The sequence below is a fragment of the Leptopilina heterotoma genome, unplaced genomic scaffold (genome assembly GCF_015476425.1).
Source record: "Leptopilina heterotoma isolate Lh14 unplaced genomic scaffold, ASM1547642v1 Lhet_65, whole genome shotgun sequence".
NCBI lineage: Eukaryota > Metazoa > Arthropoda > Insecta > Hymenoptera > Figitidae > Leptopilina > Leptopilina heterotoma.
In genome coordinates, this window is record NW_025111152.1 from 937,383 (window position 1) to 960,593 (window position 23,211).

The 23,211-nt window shown below is 29.6% G+C and overlaps 1 protein-coding gene across 3 annotated transcripts in view; it reads right to left on the reverse strand.

Moving 5' to 3' along the window:
• The window catches only part of LOC122509966 (ubiquitin carboxyl-terminal hydrolase 6-like), a 124,880-nt gene that overhangs the window by 22,581 nt on the left and 79,088 nt on the right, over positions 1-23,211 (reverse strand). For all 3 annotated transcript variants that reach the window (XM_043624325.1, XM_043624323.1, XM_043624326.1), the window contains 3 exons: positions 19,849-20,066; positions 19,501-19,617; positions 17,866-17,984 (listed from right to left, as the gene is read on the reverse strand). In XM_043624325.1, coding sequence (XP_043480260.1) covers positions 17,866-17,984; positions 19,501-19,617; positions 19,849-20,066 — 454 coding nt within the window. The remainder of the gene's footprint in view (positions 1-17,865; positions 17,985-19,500; positions 19,618-19,848; positions 20,067-23,211) is intronic.

Sequence of the window (23,211 nt, forward strand, 5' to 3'; positions counted from 1 at the left end):
CCCAAAAAATAGAAACCTACAAAAAAATGAAATTGATTCGTTTATAAAAACGATAAATGAAAACATATTAAATGAATTATATAAAGTAACCCCGAAATACAGTCACAAAGACTCAATATCCAGATACTTGTCCCCTGAAATAAAAAAATTACAATTATTAAAATCAAAATTACTAACATCAATACACAAACTAAATCGAAAATTTATAACAAACGGGGATCAAATAACAATCCTAAAAAGGGCGCTAGAAATTACTAGACAAAAATTGAAAAAAACATTTGATAAAAAAGTAAACGACTATTGGCACGACAAAATTTCAAAAATAAAATGCCATGATTCGGAAAATATGTTCCCCCAGATAAAATCAATTTTTAATAAAAACCCTAACTCAGAAATTCCAAATTTCATAATAAACAATGACAATTTAAATATAATAAACACTGAAACAATAAATTTAAATAAAATAATAAAACAAACAGACAATATAATCATCACAGAACCCATAGATAAAGCAAATGCGCTAGCGAAATATCTCTCTGATATAAACAACAAAAATAGAATTTCCAACAGCCCAAGACTTGAGCAAATAGTTAATAAAACAATTAATGAATTTAAAGTAAGAAATAAAATAAATAACAATCAAATAAATACACTAATAAATTTTTCAAACACAAATTTAGCAATAAATCCGAGATTTGAATTAAATAATAATTATTTCTACGACTATGTAACTTTCTCAAAAATCATGAAAAAATTAAATAACAAAAAATCAACAGGTGTCGATGGCATACCAACGATTGCACTTAAAAACCTACCCCCCAATTTTATGATCCTGCTTCTGATTGTCTTCAACAATTTATTGAATATGGGACATTTCCCCAAAATGTGGAAGACTGCAAAAGTAGTCCCGATATTAAAAAAAAACAAAGACCCAAGAAATATAAGCAGCTATAGACCAATAAGTCTACTACCGAATATGGGGAAACTATTCGAAATTTTAATTACTAAATCATTAAATAAATATGTTGAGGACAATCGGCTGCTGCCCTACGAACAGTTTGGTTTCCGCTTTGGAACATCCACGGTCCACGCCGTGTCGAGATTCTCCTCTCACATAGCAAAGGAACTCGCGGAAAAAAAAATAGTGGCAGCGTGCCTAATCGACCTTGAGAGGGCTTTCGACACGGCCTGGATCGAGGGCTTGTTGTATCGTTTGTTGAAAAAAGGGGTCCCGGACCATTTATTAAAAATGATTTGGAGCACAATCGGCGACAGGGAGATGTCCGTATCAATAAACAATAATATAAATAGCAAAACTTTTGCATTAAAAAATGGCCTCCAGCAGGGGGCAGTCAGCTCACCATTATTATTTAATATATTCCTAAGCGACATTTTAAAGTTATATGGAATTAATTGCTCCCCCCCGCTGAAGGCCATTGGTTTTGCGGACGACCTTGTAGTATATAACAGTAACAAAAACATAGAACAATCGAAGAGGGAGCTCCAGGATGCCTTCCATAAAATGTGCGACTTCTTCGGAGCCTGGAAACTTTCCTGTAATTTTGATAAATGCGAAACCATATTATTCCGACCAATAATAGACGAAATGTCAAAAAAAAATAGAGAGGGTTGGAATACATTCCATATCAAAGTAAAACCGGGCTCCGACGAAGAAATTACGCACTCTCGTCTGGTAAGGTACCTTGGGGTTCAGATCGATGATAGACTAAAATTTAATGACCATGTAACTTTTGCACTCGAAAAGGCGCGAAAAGCTTTTTTTTATCATAAGAGCGTCTTCCTGTCGTCGAAATTAAATTCTAAAGTTAAAATAATATGCTATCTCCTCCTGATACGCCCCATTATTACATATGGCTGTCAAATCTGGTGGGGAGTGTCACCCTCGTTCATGGAAAAAATAAGGTTATTTGAGAGAAACTGTCTCCGCACCTGCCTGGGAATGTTCAGGGATGCAGAGACTGATTTCGAAAAGCACATTTCAAATAATAAATTATATGAAATGGCAGGGATCCCCAGAATCGATATTTTTATTATAGGCCTAATAAGGGACCACATTTTAAGGGCGACCAAAAATAATATCAATCCTCTCATCCCTGAGCCTTTCTTTCAGAATGAGGAGGAAATTAAAAAATTAATACTAAGTGGTAATTTGCCCCCTGAGGCTTTCATTTATCTAGACAAAAAAGGTTTCATCATGAACGACGATGGCACCCCTATAATTTATCATATACTAAGACACGCAAGAGACAGAAAAATAAAATATAACAAAATAGATTACAATAATAATTTAACAGAAACAAGATACTCAACAAGCATACCGCTTAGAGATAAAAAAGCAATGAACAAAAACATATTGGCACAGAAATATTGGTGGTTAAATATTAACTAAAATAAGAATTGAAGAAAAATAAATAATATTGTTCTCCACATTGGCGCGTTTCGCTGGACCGTCTCAGTGAAGGGGGACTTTAAATAGGGAAAAATCTCATAAGCGCATTTATGTAATTTTATACGCACTATAATGTGATGACATGTCACACTTGTAATGGCCCAATCCCCTCCCATACAAGTCGAGTGACTATCGACTTACATTCATGGTAAACATATAATGAAAAATGTAATGCGACGTTTCACAGAATTACCCCTCAAATTTTTATTGTATAAAATCACCAACGATTTATTTGTGTTCAACAAGCAACATTGTAATTTTATATTATCTTTCATTCCCTCTTTCCTTCCCCACCTCATTCCTTAATCCTTTTCTCTTCTCTTTTTTTTCTTTTTTTTACCAAACTTTCTCACAAAAAGTCTATGTCAGTTTTTGTCTCGATTGCTATAGCAGTCCCCCTTTTTTTCTGACGAAAAAGTTACCAAATTACACAATACCTGCGTTCTCCGCAACAATAATAGGCAAGGCCAGTGAGAATATATTAAACAAACAAACAAAACTAAAATCGACTGTCGACGAAATGACTTGGTCTGTTCGACGAATTAAAAACTCAAATATTTGTTATCGACGCTCTTTTTTTTCTTTATTTATAGCGTTATTAATTATGTATTTTATCTCTTTGTTATATAAATAAATGAAAAAAAAAAAAAAAAAAAAAAAGATAAGACGCCGGACTTCTATTCTCGGGTACGCGAGTTCTGTTCCAGCCGCCGTCGATTTTTCTCTAATATGGTTTTTTCTATTTCAGAAACTTAATAAAAAATAAAAATTGTATGTGACCTTCAAGGATAAATGTGTGTGTGTGTGCGCACGTGTCAAGGAGGGGAAGTGGGAGGGGGGAAGCAGAATCCATTTTTTCTTGCATTCGCCTAACTTTTCGATTTTCTTGAACAGTTCCCGACTTTTTCAAGAACAGTTTGCCGAGAAGTGGTGAAATAGCTATAATTTGTAGAGAAATAGTAAATTACATATTTAAACGAGGCAACCTTTAGTTATCTGTGTACTACCCGCCGTATCCAAGAGTTAAGAACGAAGTTCCCGAATAATCCTCGAACTTTTTTTTTCCGTGTACAATGCTTATTGAAAAGCTAATGCCATATAGTGCCTATTCAAGATTCTGTGCCATATAGTTCTTATTCGATGTTCCGGGGAATATAGTTCTTATTCAAGTTCAGGGTATTATAAGTCTTATTCAAGTTTTAGGGTAATAAAAGTCTTATTCAAAATGTAATCTGATATAATTCTTATTCAAATTTCCTTGTATTATATTTAAAAATTTCTTTATTATATTTACTAATATTAATAATATTAATTATATAATTAATTAATCATACAGATTTTTTTTATTTTTATATACTTTTTTTCCCTTAATAACAGGTGGTTCACTTGAATTTTTGTCAATATTTGAATCAATAAAATATTAATTATTACAGGTAATATGGGAATTTCATGATTAAAGATCGTACAAAATCATTCTATAATTGTAAGTTTGCAAAATCCAATATGAATAAACTACGTAAAATAAATTTTGCTGATTTGGTATCAATTAACAAAATAAACTACAAATCCCTTATTCATTAATGCTCTTAATGATTGTTTCTGAATCCATATATAATAAATTAAAAGAATAATTTTTTAATATTTTATTTTTGTCTTCGCAAAAATGACATAACCTAATTTATAGATTTGTGAAAGATCTAGAAGAAAATTTTTTATGATTTCAAAAAATTAAATATATTTTAAAAATAAGTATATATGATTTGACATTTTATGTGTCATTCATATTAATCGAAAATAATATTTCGTTTATTTTTGTTTTTTTTGACAGTTGGTTCATAATAAAATGTCATTCCATGATCTCGTTGATAATTATAATCTAATATTAATATGTGGTTAAAAAATTCGTTAATTTCAATAATGCACATTAATTAGTAAACAACTAATTTGTTTAAATAAATTTGAAATTTATTATCATTAATATTATCTATTTTTTATTGCTATAGTTGTCTTATTGTATTTTCCTCATAGAGGAATGAATCTTATTGCTGTAAATTTCCGAGCGTGATTTTTTACTATATTTTCATGTAATGTGACTCTAGAAGTCCAATTCCGTAAAGTTAAACTATATTTTTTTTTGTTCATATTTTTATTATATGTTTCTTATTCTGTATTGATTTTTGATACGCATCTTCTGCGTTAAAAATGTAGAAGTAACTTTAAATGTCTCACAATTAACCTGTAGATGGACCTATTTTTACAAAAACGTGCAACTTTTGCGAACTTTGAACTTAATTTGAAACCAAATGATTTGAACATTAATTCCTTTTCTAGGAAAAAGTGTTTCGAAATCTATTTCAAACGATATAAATAAATAGTTAATAACTAATTATTATTTAAAAATGAATTGAAAAATTATATTCTGGATTTTATGAATATTTAAATATTATTATAAGTTACTATCTATGCAATTTTCCTGAATTCGTCAAACTGTATTGAACTTCCAAACCTTCTATTCTTACTAATGCAATGGACAAGTTTTGGGGCCTTTTATTTTTTTTAATTCGCCAGCACGAATTCAATGCATGCCTTGGTCATTTCTTTCGAACGCAAATTCGTTTGCACAAATTCAGGCAAATTCAATCGAATTCAATCGAATATACAAAAAGCTTGAATGAATCCCGCTTTCTACCAAAAATCTTAATTCATTTCAATCCGTTTGAATTAGTTTTTTTTTTACTGGGAAGTGATTTAGCATTGGATCCCTTCGTTATGTCAATTAGATGTTTAATTAATAATACCCAGTAAAAAAAATTCGATACACGGACCGCGGAGTTCGTATACGAGCTCAGTAGCTCGTATGAGAAATATGAGAAATCTCTCATACGAGCCTTTTCCGTAATGAGAAGTGTATAGATGCTTGTATATGAGGTGACTTTTTAAGCATTTTTCTTAATATAACACTATTTTAAAGTAAATGTAGATAATAGAAAAGAATTTTCAAAGTAAAACAAATCTAAATTTATAAGGGAAATAAAGTTTTAAGAAAAAAAGGATAATTTTGTTCAAAGAATTTATTCACACTGAAAAAAGGTTAGAATTTGATAATAGACCTTTTCATTTAAGGAATCTGTACTGCGCAAGCGCGGAATATATATAGAACTTCCGACAAAGTTTCGAGCACTTTTTGTACAAAATGCACAGTGCCAATAGTGAAAAGTAATTAAAAAATATTACACTCGATTCTCGTTATAACGACGATCTCGGGACTTCAAAATCTCGATATAACGACAGAAGGAGAAGATCCTACTTCACGTTCTATTCAAACGTCAAATACGTGCAAAATTTTTCGTAATGTATGTTTATTTATATTAAAAGTTTTTAAATTATAGAATCAGTTTAAAGAAAAAGTAAGTATTTTTAATAATAATCGGATCACTAGATTCTTTAGGTTAAATAAAGTTAAGAGTCGATTAAATTTGTCGTTTTTTTTGAGTTAACCAAAATTTTGGTTAAATTGAATTCTTAAATTCGTTCGTGTTTTTTTTGTCGTTGTATCGAGAGTTTTAATGTTCGTTATAACGAGAGAACGTTGTAACGAGATTCGTTATAACAAGAATCGAGTGTACTAATGAATGTAGAAAAAAAATTAGCGTGTATTAAAAATGAGCAGTATCCCTGAGAAAAATAATCCACAAAGGAAAAAAATTGATGCACAAAAGAAATGTTGTTTTGGGAATTGCAAAAGTGATACTCGTTGCAAGTCTTATTTGACTGAAAATTATTACTTTATTTCTTTCCCAAAACCGTTTAACAGTTAGAAAATAAAAAAATTTTAGGAATGAAAATATTCGAAGTAATTGCAAAACTTATCAAGTATGTCGAAAATGAGACCTATTGGTAAGGTTATGTTCATAACATAACACAACCTTATTTACATGTAAACAATATAGACTTTTTACCCTTGAAACACTTTATAACCATATTTTTAATTGACAGACAGTATTTTTCTCTACCTGTTCAAACATTAATTTTGCTTTTAGAATGTCATTTTCATCGAGTTTTTTATTTGAATTGTTATTAGCACAATATACATTCTGACACAAAGTTGCTCGAAAATTTTGAAATCGCGCCGTCTGTCATGGCGTAGCTCCAACTTCCGGTCTTAAATGAAAAGGTCTATTCCTTGTTACTCTAACTTACCGACATTAGATATTTCTCAGATGCGGTAAGCACGATTTTGTATTAAATTTAATTATTTTATATGAACATTTATTTAATAAATAAATAATAATATATTATTAATTAGCAATGAAGAAAAACTTATTTATTCTACCGCCAATACAAAATCGTGCTTACCGCATCCGAGAAATATCTAATGTCGGTAAGTAAGAGAAACAAGGAATTATCAAATTCTAACCTTTTTTCAGTGTGAATAAATTTTTTGAACAAAATTATCCTTTTTTTCTTAAAACTTAATTTCCCTTATAAATTTAGCTTTGTTTTACTTTGAAAATTCATTTCTATTATCTACATTTACTTTAAAATAGTGTTATATTAAGAAAAATGCTTTAAAAGTCACCTCGTATACAAAGCATCTATACAATTCTCATTACGGAAAAGGCTCGTATGAGAGATTTCTCATATTTCTCATACGAGCTACCGAGCTCGTATACGAACTCCGCGGTCCGTGTATCGAATTTTTTTTACTGGGTATTCCCCGGTTCCAAATTACATAATCATGGTTGCCACGAAATCTAGATTTCAAAATTCTAGGCTTTTTCCAGGTCAAAAATATTAAAAATTCCAGGTTAAAATTTAGGAATTATTTGTGATGAAAAAACAAGTATTTTACAAAACAGTGTTAACAATATTCATTATTATGTAGTTATAAGTTAATGTCCCCTTAAACAGTTAAAATCACAGGCATTTTTATGTCAAAGTGAGACTATTATTGTCACACACTTACCTATATAAGGGTGATTTTTCTGAATTCGATTTTTCAATTTATTTTTTTTAAATTATATGGTTTTTTCTATTAAAACTACTGTATTTCATACTCAAGAGTAAGAATTTTAGTTGCACAAAATTAATTTGAAAATATTAAAGCCCTTTCTTCTTTGAATTTTACTCGGGCCGATATGTAAAATTTGAATATTTATAAAAATAATAATATTCCTCCTTTTTATAAATAATATATATGGAAAAATTAAACATCAGATCTTTAACTTTATTTTAATGTACATTAAAATTTTTTTTAGAATATTTTTAATGTATAAAAACATAATTAATCATCATGATGTAATTTTAACTTAAATTGAAGACAAAATTTAAACATTTTTATCACATATAAAACGGAGGTCCAAACATTTTTAAAATGCACATAATGATAGAAAAAACATTGTATTTTCTGGCACTATTTTTAAAAAATTTCTAAGAATTTAAAAAAAAACCATAAAAATTTAGTTTTCTTATAGAAGTCCTATTGGAGAAATTATAAAAAGACTTCGGAAATGAAATTATTTTAGTTATTGCATAAATTCAGTTGAATAAAATTGTTTAATTTTTTTTAATGATAAGTAAGTGCTAAGTTTTACTATGAAAATGGTTAATACCCAATGGGAAATAGCCATTAGTCTACCATTGGTGCATTAATGGCCCAATATTGGAAGCCATTGGTTTTCTTTAGGTTTATTATTGGCACCCAATAATGGACCACTAATGGTAAAATCGTGGGATGTCCACGCCGATGCCAATAATTGGCAATCATTATTGGCACATTATTGGCTGCCAATAAAAAAAAAAAAAAATTTTTATTCAATTTTATTAAATAATAAATTTATTTATTTAATAATTATTTTTATTATTATTATTATTATTTATTATTATTAAAAATATAAATTTTTTTAATTACTTATTTTATACAAATGGTTATTATTTTCTATCACATCGAAATGTGAATAACCCTTTCGTTCAGCGTCTAAAAATTATTTACCTCACATCCATCAGTGCAAAAATAGGAGAGGACGGGCAGAATAAAATTCCACAAATATTCGTGAGAATGCTGCCTCCTTATATACTTTTCAAGTTTCATGTTAGTTGCGAGAGAGTTTTAAGCAACACCTCCTATGGGGCGTTGAGCGAACTACATACTTACTACATGATAATTTCTCCAGCGTCGGTAAGTAATTGTATGTAGTTCGCTCAACGCTCCGTAGGAGGTGTTGTTTCAAACTCTCTCGCAACTAACATGAAACTTGAAAAGTATATAAGGAGGCAGCATTCTCACGAATATTTGTGGAATTTTATTCTGCCCGTCCTCTCCTATTTTTGCACTGATGGATGTGAGCCTGTGAGGTAAATAATTTTTAGACTCTGAACGAAAGGGTTATTCACATTTCGATGTGATAGAAAATAATAACCATTTCTATAAAATAATTAATTAAAAAAATTAATATTTTTAATAATAATAAATAAAATAATTATTCAAGAAATAAATTTATTATTTAATAAAATTTAATAAAAAAATTTTTTTTTTTATTATTGGTTTTTTAATGGCAGCCAATAATGTGCCAATTATTGGCATCGGCGTGGACATCCCACGATTTTACCATTAGTGGTCGATTATTGGGTGCCAATAATGGGACAATAATGGAATGGTGCCTCCCATTATTGGGCCATTAATGCGCCAATGGTTTTTTCCCATTGGGTAATATTATTAGAGAGTAGATTTTATAAAATTAATCGAGACATCAAGATACATGAAAATTGTATGTTAACATTTTTAAAGAAAAATAACATGTTGAATGGAATTTTTCTTAATATCTTTCATTAACCAAAAAAAAATTCCAGAAATTTGTTCAAATTCCATGCTATTTCCAGGTTTTCCATACTCTTTCAAATTCCATGCTATTTCCAGGCTTTCCTGGTTTTCCAGATTGTGTGGCAACCATGATAATATATATTATAAACTCAATATCAAAAACTGTGTAACTCTTATAGTATACCCAGTAATGAGGGGTGAATTAAAGTGGATTGGCACTTTTATGCCCTTAAATTCCAAACCAATTCCGTTTTTGTCCGCAATCTTAATGAATTCCTTTTCTATTGTTAAATTGATAATTTCTATCCAATTCAAATCTCTACGTGACCAGAATTTGAAACCCCTTTAATGCCCTTTAAAGAATTCAATGTTAATTAAAAGGCATTAACTCCACAACAAATGATTCCCTTAAACGGCATTAAAGTGAATTCAGACTCTGGTCACGTGGTTACAGAGAATTGAATTGGATAGAAATTATCAACTTAACAATAGAAAAGGAATTCATTAAGATTGCGGACAAAAACGGAATTGGTTTGGAATTTAAGGGCATAAAAGTACCAATCCACTTTAATTCACCCCTTTTTACTGGGATTAGAAAGAAAAACTACACGCGCGTTTTTTAGCTAAGAAAATATAAAATATCTTTATAGTATAAAAAAAATATAAATTGTAATTATGAAATAGAAATTGTATTAATTTTTTCATTCATTTCTAAAAAAATTATCGTTAAAACTTGTGATTAAAAAACAGAAATTACATAAACTTTTGTTTTCCTAAAAGAAGCTAAACACTTTAAAAAATAAAAAATAGTATTGACAAATTGAAGGGCTACATAAAATAAGGGGACGAACGCGAGGCTTGGAAGGGATACTACCAGTCGGGTAGCAGTGACAAGCCTTGAGCCGCTCGCTGCTACCTGACTGATATTATCCCTTTCAAACATGCGTTCGTCCCCTTATTTTATGTAGCCCTTCAATTAACATTATGGAAATTTTGTACCTTATATTATAAAATAAATATCTTTTAAACTTTTCTCATTTTTATTTTTGATGAACAATTTAAAGTTCTCAATTTTTCTCTTGATAAACAGTAAATAAATAATTGTGATTTACAAATCAAAAAACTGTATAAGTTCAATCTGCCAGGCAAAGTGTTTTGAAAAAGAGAAAACAAAAGCATACCCAAAAATTAACTTCAAACTTAAGAAGATTATTATACATAATATATATGGGTCAGTCCATTGACTTTCGTCTGAGAGTCGTTGCGACCATATTTTAAAAAATTCTAATTTTCATATATGTGAAACTCGATGATTTTCTGATTTCATTAATCATAATATTATGTTACAAATTTTATTTCGTTTAATAATATTCATTATCAAAAATAGGTTGTTCACGATGTGATTTCGTAACCTTAAATTTTGCAACTTTTTAAAAGACGTTATTATTCAAAAACTATTAAATATTAGGGGTTGGTTCTTACCACAAATATAAATCTTTCCATTCTGCACGTTCTAATGACCAAAATGAACTAAAAATTTTATTATTTGTGGACGAAAATTGATTTTAAAAATTTTTTTATCCAAAAAAATTACACTTTTTGTTTCACTTACAACTTTTTTGTCGGACCTCAAAAAAATTTGGGGTTTTGCAAATATTTCTTTAAGAACATAATTTATCTTCTATTGAAATTTGATGAAGGTGTTTTTCTTCGTTCTCAAAATAATAATTATAAAAAATTTTGTTCAAAAAGGTTAATTATAATGCTTGAAATAACCAACAAGCATTGTTATTTTAGTGTCAATATCAACTTCAAGTCTTAGAATTAACCTTTTTGCATACAAAATTTTTTATAATTATTATTTCGAAAACGAAGAAAAACACCTTCGCCAAATTTCAATAGAAGATAAATTATGTTCTTAAAGAAATATTTGCAAAATCCCAAATTTTTTTGAGGTCCGACAAAAAAGTTGTAAGTGATACAAAAAGCGTAATTTTTTTGGATAAAAAAATTTTTAAAATCAATTTTCGTCCACAAATAATAGAATTTTTAGTTCATCTTGGTCGTTACAACGTGCAGAATGGAAAGATTTATATTTGTGGTAAGTACCAACCCCTAATATTTAATAGTTTTTGAATAATAACGTCTTTTAAAACGTTGAAAAATTTAAGGTTACGAAATCACATCGTGAACCACCTACTTTTGATAATTAATATTATTAAACGAAATAAAATTTATAACATAATATTATGATTAATGAACTCAGAAAATCATCGAGTTTCACATATATGAAAATTAGAATTTTTAAAAATATGTTCGCAACGACTCTCAGACGAAAGTCAGTGGACTTACCCATATAATTATATGTAATATAATATATCTAGGTATTGAAATAGAATTAATTATTTTCTAATTTTATAGACGAAGAAGGAGACACTGTGCACTTAGAAGATGTTTCTTCTCCTTGGAGTAAGTTTCAACTTTTTCTGCAATAAATTTGAACTTTTTATTGCAAATGCTTCTTTCAATATAAAAAATGTATTCAATATTATAATTCTTTTCTCCCTTGATGTTTAGAAAGTAAGAAAGTTAATTATTATTATTTTTCCTTCATATTCATTAAATAAATAAATAATTTTTTTTCTCTTAAAAATCGAATTCACTTTCTTTAAAAGATTAAATTTTCTTATTATTGAAATTTTTAATTGTTTTTAATTGTTGATATTTATTAATTAAAGGAAGTTGTACGTTTGGTCCACTTGTAATACCATTTTATGCGCGACTACACAAATATAATCCAGTAAAAAGTACATTTAGTTGCGCAACTTGCAAATGTGTAATTCCACCATCTCTCACTTGTCAAGTAATGCCATTAGCAGCGTGTAAAGAAGAATTTCAACACTTTAAAGACGTCAGTCCAGAATATAGTGATGCACTTGAGAATTGTAAATTCGTTGATAAAGACCCAGAAAACACTGATACAGACACATTACAGATCTGTGCATGAGCCGTGGAGGCTCATGAATACGAAGGAACTATGAAAATCTGCTCTGTAACTTAAAAAGGGATACTGCAATTGCAATAATAGTATAATTATTGAAGAATGTTAAAAGATTAATTTTTAAATAAAAGATAATACTCTAACTTATCATTTAAATAAATGGATTTTACAATATTCTTTGGCAAATTAATTTATCAAAAAATATTTGCCATTACGAATAACAATAATGCCAAATACGATAATACTGAATAATTAACGAATAATACAATTACACCATTGAAACAATTATGAGACTTTTATACATAAGAACATTGATTAAATTGTTACTAGCATTTTTTACTGCATCTTTAAATTTTCTTCAGTTTTATTATTATAATAAAACTGAAGAAAATTTACAGATGCAGTAAAAAATGCTTCGTGTCAATTATATTCAAAAAAAGGGATTCGCATAAGTTCTTTGAACACTGTTACAACTACAAATTTTGTGTTTAAAACGCGTTCATACTGTGTGAAATTGGCGAATCGTGTCATTAATAAGAGATCTAAAGAAAAAGCGAAAATTTACGTTTTTAACTTCCTCAAAATGGGTGGTTCGAAACCGACCCACAATTTGGGGGGGGGGGGGGATCTCAAGAATAATCAAGATATCAAATTGTGATAGTAATTAAAATAATAATCAACAGTTTGTAATGAACTGTTAAATTATTTTGACTACATTGTAGGAACAGAAAAGTAAATAAATAAATCATTAGTGAGGGAAAGGTGTACGAGATGATCCCCCTAAGGGAAAAAACCCATTATTGAAAGGAAAATCAACATATTCGAGTATTTTTTGTGCGCACTACTAGACAATTAATCTATCTAACTATTCTGATTTGAAATATATGCAGCTAATTAATATTTTACTATTTAATTTAATTTTTGATCTGAGCAAGATGATCCGTAGGGTTATTTTACCACAATTATTGGAAAAGGAGACTAAATTGAAAAAATAACAGTGTATCAGTATTAAAAATAATTTATAAAGGCCATAAATGCTTTTGACCACTCACCACGATTCGTTTTCCTATGTTATAATTACAAGGCATTGTCTACAACAAGAAAATTAATAAAATAGATGTAGATGTCAACTTTTTGTTTTAGATAAGTTAGTTTTCATAATAAAAACATATAAGAAGCGAGAAAATTGAGGGATCATCTTGCCCCAAATGCCACTATTTTGTAATTTGTTTGTAACTCAACCTACGAGCTCTGTTATTCGATAATACCAATCAGAACACTTAATTGAAGATATACTGAAGCTGTGAGTACAAGAAAAATGGAATTTCAGCTGCTATAACAAAAGTTATCTAAGTACAAAGTTAAGCTTTCCTCAGATAAAAAGTATGAAATTTATATGTTTTCCAATAGAATTTTTTTAATGACGCGTGTTGTCATGACACTTTGACTGATTCATAGGTATGTATGTCATTGGCAACGTATTACCGAATTTGCCTCAAAGGTGACGCTAATAGGCTTTCAAAAATTCGAAAGGATCATCTTGCCCCAGGGGATCATCTCGTACACCTTTCCCCTAACTTTACTCTGAGATTATTTATGTCCATAAGTTACGTTGACTTAGTTAAACTTGAATTAATATTATTACTTTATGTAAATAAATTTGAAGTCCTTTTTTGAATTGATAATAAATATAAATTGTTAAAATTTGTCTAAATTTCCAATGTAATAGCAGCAATGGTTTTGCCCGTTTTAATTTTCGCCCTATTTCTAATAAAATATATACGAAATTTGTTATTAGTTTTTTTTCGTCCTCGTACTTAAATGCTACCAAAGATGTCGAAAAGAACACCTTTTCTTAATTCATATCGCCTTATCAAGAACATTTTACAACTGACAATGAGTAAAATATTTAACCAAAAGAGAATTAAAAATTAATTAAATTAATTATCTATGTGGAATCTAAATCGAGATCGAAATTGTTGTCTATTAGACGTCTACCGGGCAGAATTCGGTTGTACATTCGCAAAAGACGAGTGGTCTATTCGACATCTTAGATGCTAAGTAGATGTCTAATCGCTGTCTAGCACTTCGAATACACAACTTAATTCTTGTTGATGCGCACCATCAAGAAATGAGAGGTACAATGGACGATTTAGCCAATCTATTCCATATCTAAGTAACTGCAAATACGTCTGTTAGACTGGCGCTAGTACACTATTAGATTATTTCCTGCAACAATTTCTGACATTTGTAAAAGTTACCATTAGACGCAATATCCTACATTTACTTGCTTCCCAACAGTGTCAATATAGCGTAATCAGTACTGATCCAACAATTTTCTTTGTTTCGCTTACTTGAAAAAAGAAAATATTAAATTTTATAAAATGCGTGTAAAATTACACTAAGCTACTGAATGACAAGTACAAATATCTTTCAAGTCAAACAACTTTGACATCTATATTTAACATTTCTAGACCAAATCTAGACCTAGATCTCTTCTCAACTTCTTAGACGTCGGTTAGACCTTCTATTTCTTACTGGAAAGAAGAGAATAAACAATTACAATGTAAAAATATGGGGATCGGTTTCGGACCACCTCCACTATTTTCACAAAATGTTTTGCCAATCACTTATATCAATGGAATCAATTTAATTTTAATATTGTGCGTTGAAGTTAAGGTCAAAAAAACTCAACATTAACCACTTTACTGGCAGGGCGTTCCAAATGGCGTTCCACGCGCCGAGGCCCAGACTGGCATAAACATCGAAATGGCGTTCCTGATAAAACTTTATTTTTAAAGTGTGCACAACACTTATAACTACTACAAACCAATATTTCTATTGTTTAGACAACAGGGAACAAGATTATCACAATAAAAATTTCAGTTTTTGAGATTTTTAATGTCTTTCCGAACGTTAAAATCGTCCATTTTCAATACTTTTCAACAAATGGCGTTCCATTTATTTTTTATTTTTTATGCAATAAGGTAAACGTACCAATTGTCGAGGATGGTTCCTGTTGTCGAGTAAATAAACTTTGGATTTTATTTAAACATTGTAGCACATTGTAAATGGAAAAAAGTGATAAATATTAATTTTCTTATGCGTTATAAATGTGAAAAAAATATATTAATATTATATCCACAAACAATAAGTGAGACATTTTAGACAATATTTTTTGGTTACTACCATGGTAACATCGACAAATGGGACACCCTCGGCAATTGGTGCACTTACCCTATAACTCGTATTTTTAATTAAAAAAAGATATTTATACACAACATTATAATATAATAATAATAACTATTGTTTAATATTACTTAAATTGTTTTTTTTACAAATTTAATATTAGGTACTATTATTTAAAATTATAATATAATTTTTTTACAATTAGGGTCATTTGGGGTAAATGTAAACAGAAGATGTTTCAGCTAAATTTACAAATTAAAAAATAAGTACGACGTCAATATTTTTACCTCAGCTCACCTACAAGATGTTCTGAGTATTGCCAATATTTTATTTTGACAATTGGCAATGCCATAGTGTAAGTTATTTTTTAATGCAAAAAAGATTGAAAATCAAAGTTTTACTGTTTCAGTATTTTGTTTCGCATTTGCATAAAAATAAATTTAAAAATAAAAAAAAAATATGTAATTCTTCCTTATTAATGCCCTAACAAAAATTGACTTTGATTTTTGATTTTCGTCAATTTAGTTAATAAATAATTAAGTGTTTACATTTACCTCGAGAATTCGAAAACTCGGGGTAAATGTAAACAGAACTTGAACTACATTTTAAAAGAAAATAATTGAATAAATTTGCTTCTATTTCACAATTTCATTAATTTGGCAATGTAAAATTACATAGAAAAGGAAATTAGGTCCTTTTTGAAAAAAAAAATTTGATGAAAAAAAAATTTTTTTTTTTGAAAATTTGATTAATTTTTAAAAATATTTTTAGGTTCATCCGCTATTTTGAAAATTTGACTTCAAATTCGTATTCAGCGACCTCAAAAACCCCCGAGTAGCCAGATTCAAGCAAATTTGATCAATTTTTAACAATATTTTATGTTTGACCGCCATATTGGATCCACCATTTTGAAATTTAAAAATTCGATTTTAGATTCTTATTCAGCAAAATAAAAAAAACTTCTTTTTACCAAGTTGAATGAAAATCTATTAAAATTTGTTCAAGTTATTCAAGTTTTTACATTACTAATTTTGTAATGGTTGGTTGTTTATTTTATATGATACATTATCAGTCAACTGGTTGATTTACTATACATCTACGAAGAATTTTTTTTCAGTTTTTCCATCCCTTAAAACAGAGTAGTATACTTGAAATAACTTGTTTCTCAAACCTTGCTTAACTACAGTGGTGTTTACATTTACCCCGAATTTTAGGAAAATTTCAAAATCTCGGGGTAAATGTAAACAGTCAGTTTTAGGCGATTCAGGTGCATCAATATTTTTTTGTACCTCATAAAATTTTTCTAGGGAACTCTAGTGACAAGTTCATGCAAAAGAAATCTGTCCGTTTTACCTTTTAACAAAAAAAAACTAATGTTTTTGGTGAAGAATAGATATTCCGTTTACACTTACCCCAAATGACCCTATATTATAATATTTATATAAATATTTTTTTTAAATAAAAATACGAGCTATATTGCATAAAAATTAAAAAAAGTGGAACGCCATTTGTTGATAAGTATTGAAAATGGTTCCCTGTTGTCTAAACTATAGAAATATTGCTTTGTAGTAGTTATAAGTGTTGTACACACTTTAAAAATAAAGTTTTATTAGGAACGCCATGTCGGTGTTTTTGCCAGTCTGGGCCTCGGCGCGTGGAACGCCATTTGGAACGCCCTGCCAGTGAAGTGGTTAATTACGTTTAAATTTTCCTGTATTCAAAAATCTCCAAAATGAAATCAAACCTATTATTATGCAAATCACAAAATTTTTTATTTTCAAATATAAATTTTTGAATAATTTCATAACCAAAATTTCAAAAATTCACTTATTAAGTATACAATTAGTTATTATTGTTTATATTTTCAAAAATTTTAATACACAAACAGGGCCGTACGATTGAAATCCCAGTGTGTAATTCTTCGCAAGAAGAATGGACTCGCGAGAACTCATTTTAATTTTATTAAAGTGTGACCATTTAGAATTAAATTTAACTCTTCAATTAATATATTTCGAATAAAAGCAATTTTAATAATTTTGGTAACGAGTTAACCTTCTTCTTACTCAGTTTACCGTTGTCGACAAAAAACGACATTTCGATTGCTTAGTGGGAGCTATAGGGAATTCTATTCAGAAATACTAGATTGGGGATAAGTCAGCGTAGGCAGAGGGTCGAATTACTTATATTAGAAATTGGTAATTTAAATAATAAAGATCTATCACTGTAAGACAAGTTTATAAAAATGAGGCTGAAACTGGCACCCACTTAATTTTGGAAATTAAATTTTAAAGTTAAATATATTTTTTTAAAAACCAACATAAAATTTTGATAAATTGAGTGGGTGCTGATAATCGTAAAAATAAGTAAACTAAAATTATACCATACCTCCGAAATGACAAACACAGGCGTATAAGTCATACAGATGTTTTCCTACACTAAGCCCAACAAGAGGAAACGTAACCTTGTCATCTAATTTCATACTAATACATTCGTGGAATACGAATCTGCAAGAAAAGAAAATATTTTTCATCAAATTTTTTTAAGAATTTCAATTATACCTAAAAGAAAAATTGTTATTTCATTTCTTCATAAAAAGCAATAACCTAATTTTTCTTTATTTAAAATTAGTTTAGTAATCTGTTTGTTAAATTAAATAAAAGTTCTTTCCGTACATACAGTAAGAAAAGCTATCCGTCAGTCATAGGAAAGTATGGGAATCGCATAAGTCTGTCTCACTCCCACTCATGGGACATGACTGACGTGGTAGGTTTTCGTACTATATATATATATATATATATATATATATATATGGGACATTCCACGTCAACACGGACAGAGCTCTAAACAAAAATTGCTTTGATGGATTTAAACGTTCTAGGGCTTAAAAGATTTCTACGTTCATGTACTTTAAGATGCCGATGGGCGTTTTTTACAAAATTCCATTTTCGATGCCAATAGAACTGTCAAAAGTCAAAAGGTCCAAAAATCTCAAAATACTTTTATGAATTAAAAGCAAAAAACGAGGTAAATTATTCTGTAACTCATTCTTTATCAGTTTTTAGGGTTCCCGAATATAAATCTAAAGTTTTTTTTTAAAAATCCAAAATGGCGAATTCAATATGGCGGACAAAATTCAAATTTGATCAGATTCGATTAAAACTTGTTACTCGGGGGTTTTTAGGGTCGCTGATTACGAATCTGAAGTCACTTTTTAAAAATTCAAAATGGCGGATCCAATATGGCGGAAAAAATTTTTAAATTTGATCCGATTCCCTTAAAACGTGTTACTCGGGGGCTTTTGGGGTCGCAGATTATGAATATGAAGTTACTTTGTAGAAATTCAAAAAATGTCGGATCAAATTTTTTAATTTGATCAGATTTAATTAAAAAGTGTTACTCGGTGGTTTTTAGCGTATCTAATTATGAATTTGAAGTCTCAAACACAAAGTAACTTCATATTCATAATCTGCAACCCCAAAAGCCCCCGAGTAACACGTTTTAAGGGAATCGGATCAAATTTGAAAATTTTTTCCGCCATATTGGATCCGCCATTTTGAATTTTTAAAAAGTGACTTCAGATTCGTAATCAGCGACCCTAAAAACCCCCGAGTAACAAGTTTTAATCGAATCCGATCAAATTTGAATTTTGTCCGCCATATTGAATTCGCCATTTTGGATTTTTAAAAAAAAACTTTAGATTTATATTCGGGAACCCTAAAAACTGATAAAGAATGAGTTACAGAATAATTTACCTCGTTTTTTGCTTTTAATTCATAAAAGTATTTTGAGATTTTTGGACCTTTTGACTTTTGACAGTTCTATTGGCATCGAAAATGGAATTTTGCAAAAAACGCCCATCGGCATCTTAAAGTACATGAACGTAGAAATCTTTTAAGCCCTAGAACGTTTAAATCCATCAAAGCAATTTTTGTTTAGAGCTCTGTCCGTGTTGACGTGGAATGTCCCATATATATATGAAATAATCTGAAAATTTAAGGTTACACAAAAAAAGTATATTACCTTTTTAGATATACAATAAGAAACTTAGGATATCGATGGACGGTGAGACTTTTTGTAGCACACTGGTTGACTTCGCATTTTGGACAAAACCACGGATTATGCTCATCCAAAGTTTCACTAAAAAATAAAAAATGAATTTCTGAAAATTATCCTTGTTAAAAGTTTCACAATGTGATTCCAAGGTACAACAAATTTTCAAAGAAAAGAAAAATGTTCCTTTGAACGTTCTGATTTTATCTACATTTTACTGTTTACATTTCAAGTCAAGTGGAACATGCCATCTCAGATGTCAAATTTGATTGTTGAATTATTCAATTTATTATTACAATATTCGAAAGTAAAACTCACCTTTGGCTAAATGCTTGCAAACAGTCGTAAAGAGAAAGCGGATGGGGTGGTCGCTGTTTTGTGACACTAATATGATCTATCGGCGATGCGAATTTCGGAATGTTTTCTGTGTAACGCACAGCTAATGTGTCGCCATTTTGTAAACTAACTGTGCCTGTTTCAGGTACTCCGCAACCAGTACAGTGTTTGGTATAGATACACCTTGAGCAATGGTGACCCTAGATAACAAAACAAAATACATTACACTGAGAAAATTTTTGTGAGTCTGCTCTCTGTAAAGGCGAGAATCTACTCCCGAAGGGTCAGCAGCAGCTCCTAAAGACTAGATTCTCGCCTTTTTAAGGCGAACTGTCAGCCCTGAGACAGAGAGTCTATTTTTATATTTTTAGATTCTATTGCGCTAGTGATTGATATCTCAGTAGGATTCGCACTCAATAATTCATTTTAAAAAAGTAGCAAAAAGAAGCTTTATTTAAGGGGACATTCCAGTTCAAAATGTCAAAAAATCGATTTCTTTTTGTTTTTATATTCGGATTTCTTATAGTGTCAAGAATACTCTCCTAAAATATTATTGCAAAATTCGAAGTAAAACAAAAGTTATACATCCTTATTCTTCGCCATGTCAAAGATGTTTTTGTATGCGGATAAGCAATCGAATGATTTAAATGTTTTCTCATTTGCATTTTTTAAAAAAGACAAACAAAAATGTATTTGGTGTTGCTGATCACAAATTAGATATCAAATTTTCAAAATTCAAAATGGCGGATCCAATATGGCGAAAAAGAACATTTTTTTATTTTAATTTTTTTTTCGTCCACCATATTGCATTCGCCATTTTTAATTTTGAAAAAATTATGTCATATTCGTAATCAGCGACCCCAAAAACCCCCCCGTAACGATTTTCAAGCAAATTCAATGATTTTGAAAAAAAATGTCCGCCATATTGGATCCGCCATTTTGAATTTTAAAAATCTGATTCCATATTCGTAATTAACAACCTCAAAAACCCCCAAGTAACGATTTTTAAGCAAATCCGATGATTTTTTAAAAAAAATTTCGAAACTTATGAACAAAAACTTTAAATGCGTTTTTCTCAAAATGTCTTTTTTTGATCTGGTAAGAGTGATATCTCGAGTTCTTCTGAAGCGATTTTAAAAAATCGAACGGCTTTTGATTCAGCGTCATCATGCCTATAAGTGGAACCTCAAAAACTGGAAAATTTCCAAATCCATTTTTATATAAGAGAAATTCTGAATATAAACACCTTTTTTTTGCATATTTTGGGGAAAAAGTACTCTAAAAAAAGGGGGGGAAGAAAATTTCACTTTTTTGAGGTTCCACACCTAAATAAATATCTAACGAAGAGAATGTCACTTCGTTTTTGGTTTTATCTGTTATAGAAAGTTTAGAATCGATCTTACCACTAAAAATGGGCATTTTCGAAAATGACGTATATCGCCGCCATTTTGAAATAAAAATAAAAAAAATTTTTTTTACAAATTCTTTAATAAATTATTTACAGTGAGTTCTCGCGAGTCGTTCAAACTCGTCAGTCGTTCAACAGCTGATCAGTGTCCGATTCACGAGTTGTTCAATTTCTGGTATGCGCGCGCCGGTGCTCAGTGCTGTGTAATTTAAACGGACCAAAGCCATTGAATATTGTGTCTTTCGGGGCGATAAATATGTTTCACACATCCCTGAAATCGCCTTGAAGGCGTGGCTTATGCGTTGAACGACTCGTGAGTTTTATGATCTTGAAAATTTTCGAGAATTGAACGACTCGCGAGAACTCACTGTATTACATGTTAAAGAAATTTCTTAAATAAATGTCACAGTTATTTTAATAATATATATTAAAAATCCTTCTTTTTGCCTGTTTTGAACTGGAATGTCCCCTTAAGACTGAAAAGAAGTAGTAAAAATAGTAGTTATTAAAAAATTTAATTTGACATCTAAGAAAACTCATTTTAGTCGATTTATAAATTCAGGTAAAACAGGTAGAAATTAAATCTAAACAAAAAGAGAAACTAAAAACTTTCGTTTTGCAAAGGTAAAAATGTGTTCTTTATTGCTAAGTTATGATTTTTAAACTGCTAATAATCTACATTATGTTAAGCGATTTAATAAATTACTTTGTCAGTACTTTTTTAGTGTTTAATTAACAATTCCTGCAGAGTTCCGGGCTACCCGACACTTTTTTTCTAACCCATTTTAACCAAAAAAATATTGTTTATTTTATGCCCCTCTAAATGTCTATTTTTCGAAATATGTCAAAACGATATAAGGCCCTCCAAATTTATCCTAGTTTAATAAATTTATCAAGAATTTTTTATTCCGATAACCTGGCGAGGCTGTGGAACGTACGGCGCAAAAAATACAGCACGCAGGGTTTTCTATAAGTTAAACTACAGACGCCATTTTTAATTTTATTTTTAATATAAATATGTAAAAAGTTTATATAATTATGTACTATTTAAGTAAAAAAACCGCAAATCGAAAAATATTTCCGTAGGGTAAACCAGACAGTAGTCAGCCACTTTTCAATTTTGAATAGATATAAAACCGTATGAGATAAAAATATTTTGTTTGTTGCTAATCATTTCTAAGATGATCATAAACAAATCTAAACTTTTGTAATAGAAAAAAAAAATTTTTGGACGGTTTTTGAAAGCTTTTTTAAGTGGCCGATTACTGTCGGATTCTTACTTGTTTATTTACTAATTTTTTTAACGAATAAAAAAATTTTTTTCGTAAACATGATTGGTTTAGTAGTTTGGTGTGATCGTAAGGAGCAACATCACATAAAAGAATTCGAAAAAAATATGAATTGCACTTTTAAAACAGTGTTAATTAAAAAGATTGCTTCAGGTGGCCGACTACTGTCGGATGCTTACATTTTTTTAACGAATAAGAAATTTTTTTTTGTAAACATGATTAGTATACTAGTTTTGTAGGAACATTATGAACAATTACATATGAAATAAATTTTAATTGTAATTTTTAAACAGTATACATTAAAAAGTTTTTCTTAAGTGTCCGACTACTGTCTGGTTTACCCTATATGAAAAAAAAATCCCCCAACTTTATGCCTTTTTCACCATTGAGAATGGTAATCTCCCCTTAAGCCAAGAATTTCATTAAGGCGTACTTGCGTTTGCGAAGGCAAAAAATAGGTCCCACTTTAATGCTTCTTTTTCACAGTCATTTTATTTAAAATATTAAAAACAATTTTTGCACCTTAAAGTACAATATAAAAACTACAAAAAGAAAAATTGTTCCTTTTTTTAACCGTTATTTACGATTCGTAGAGGGCGCCAAAAATGTCGATCTCAAATTTGTAAGAGTTTGCGGTGCCCCCCATAG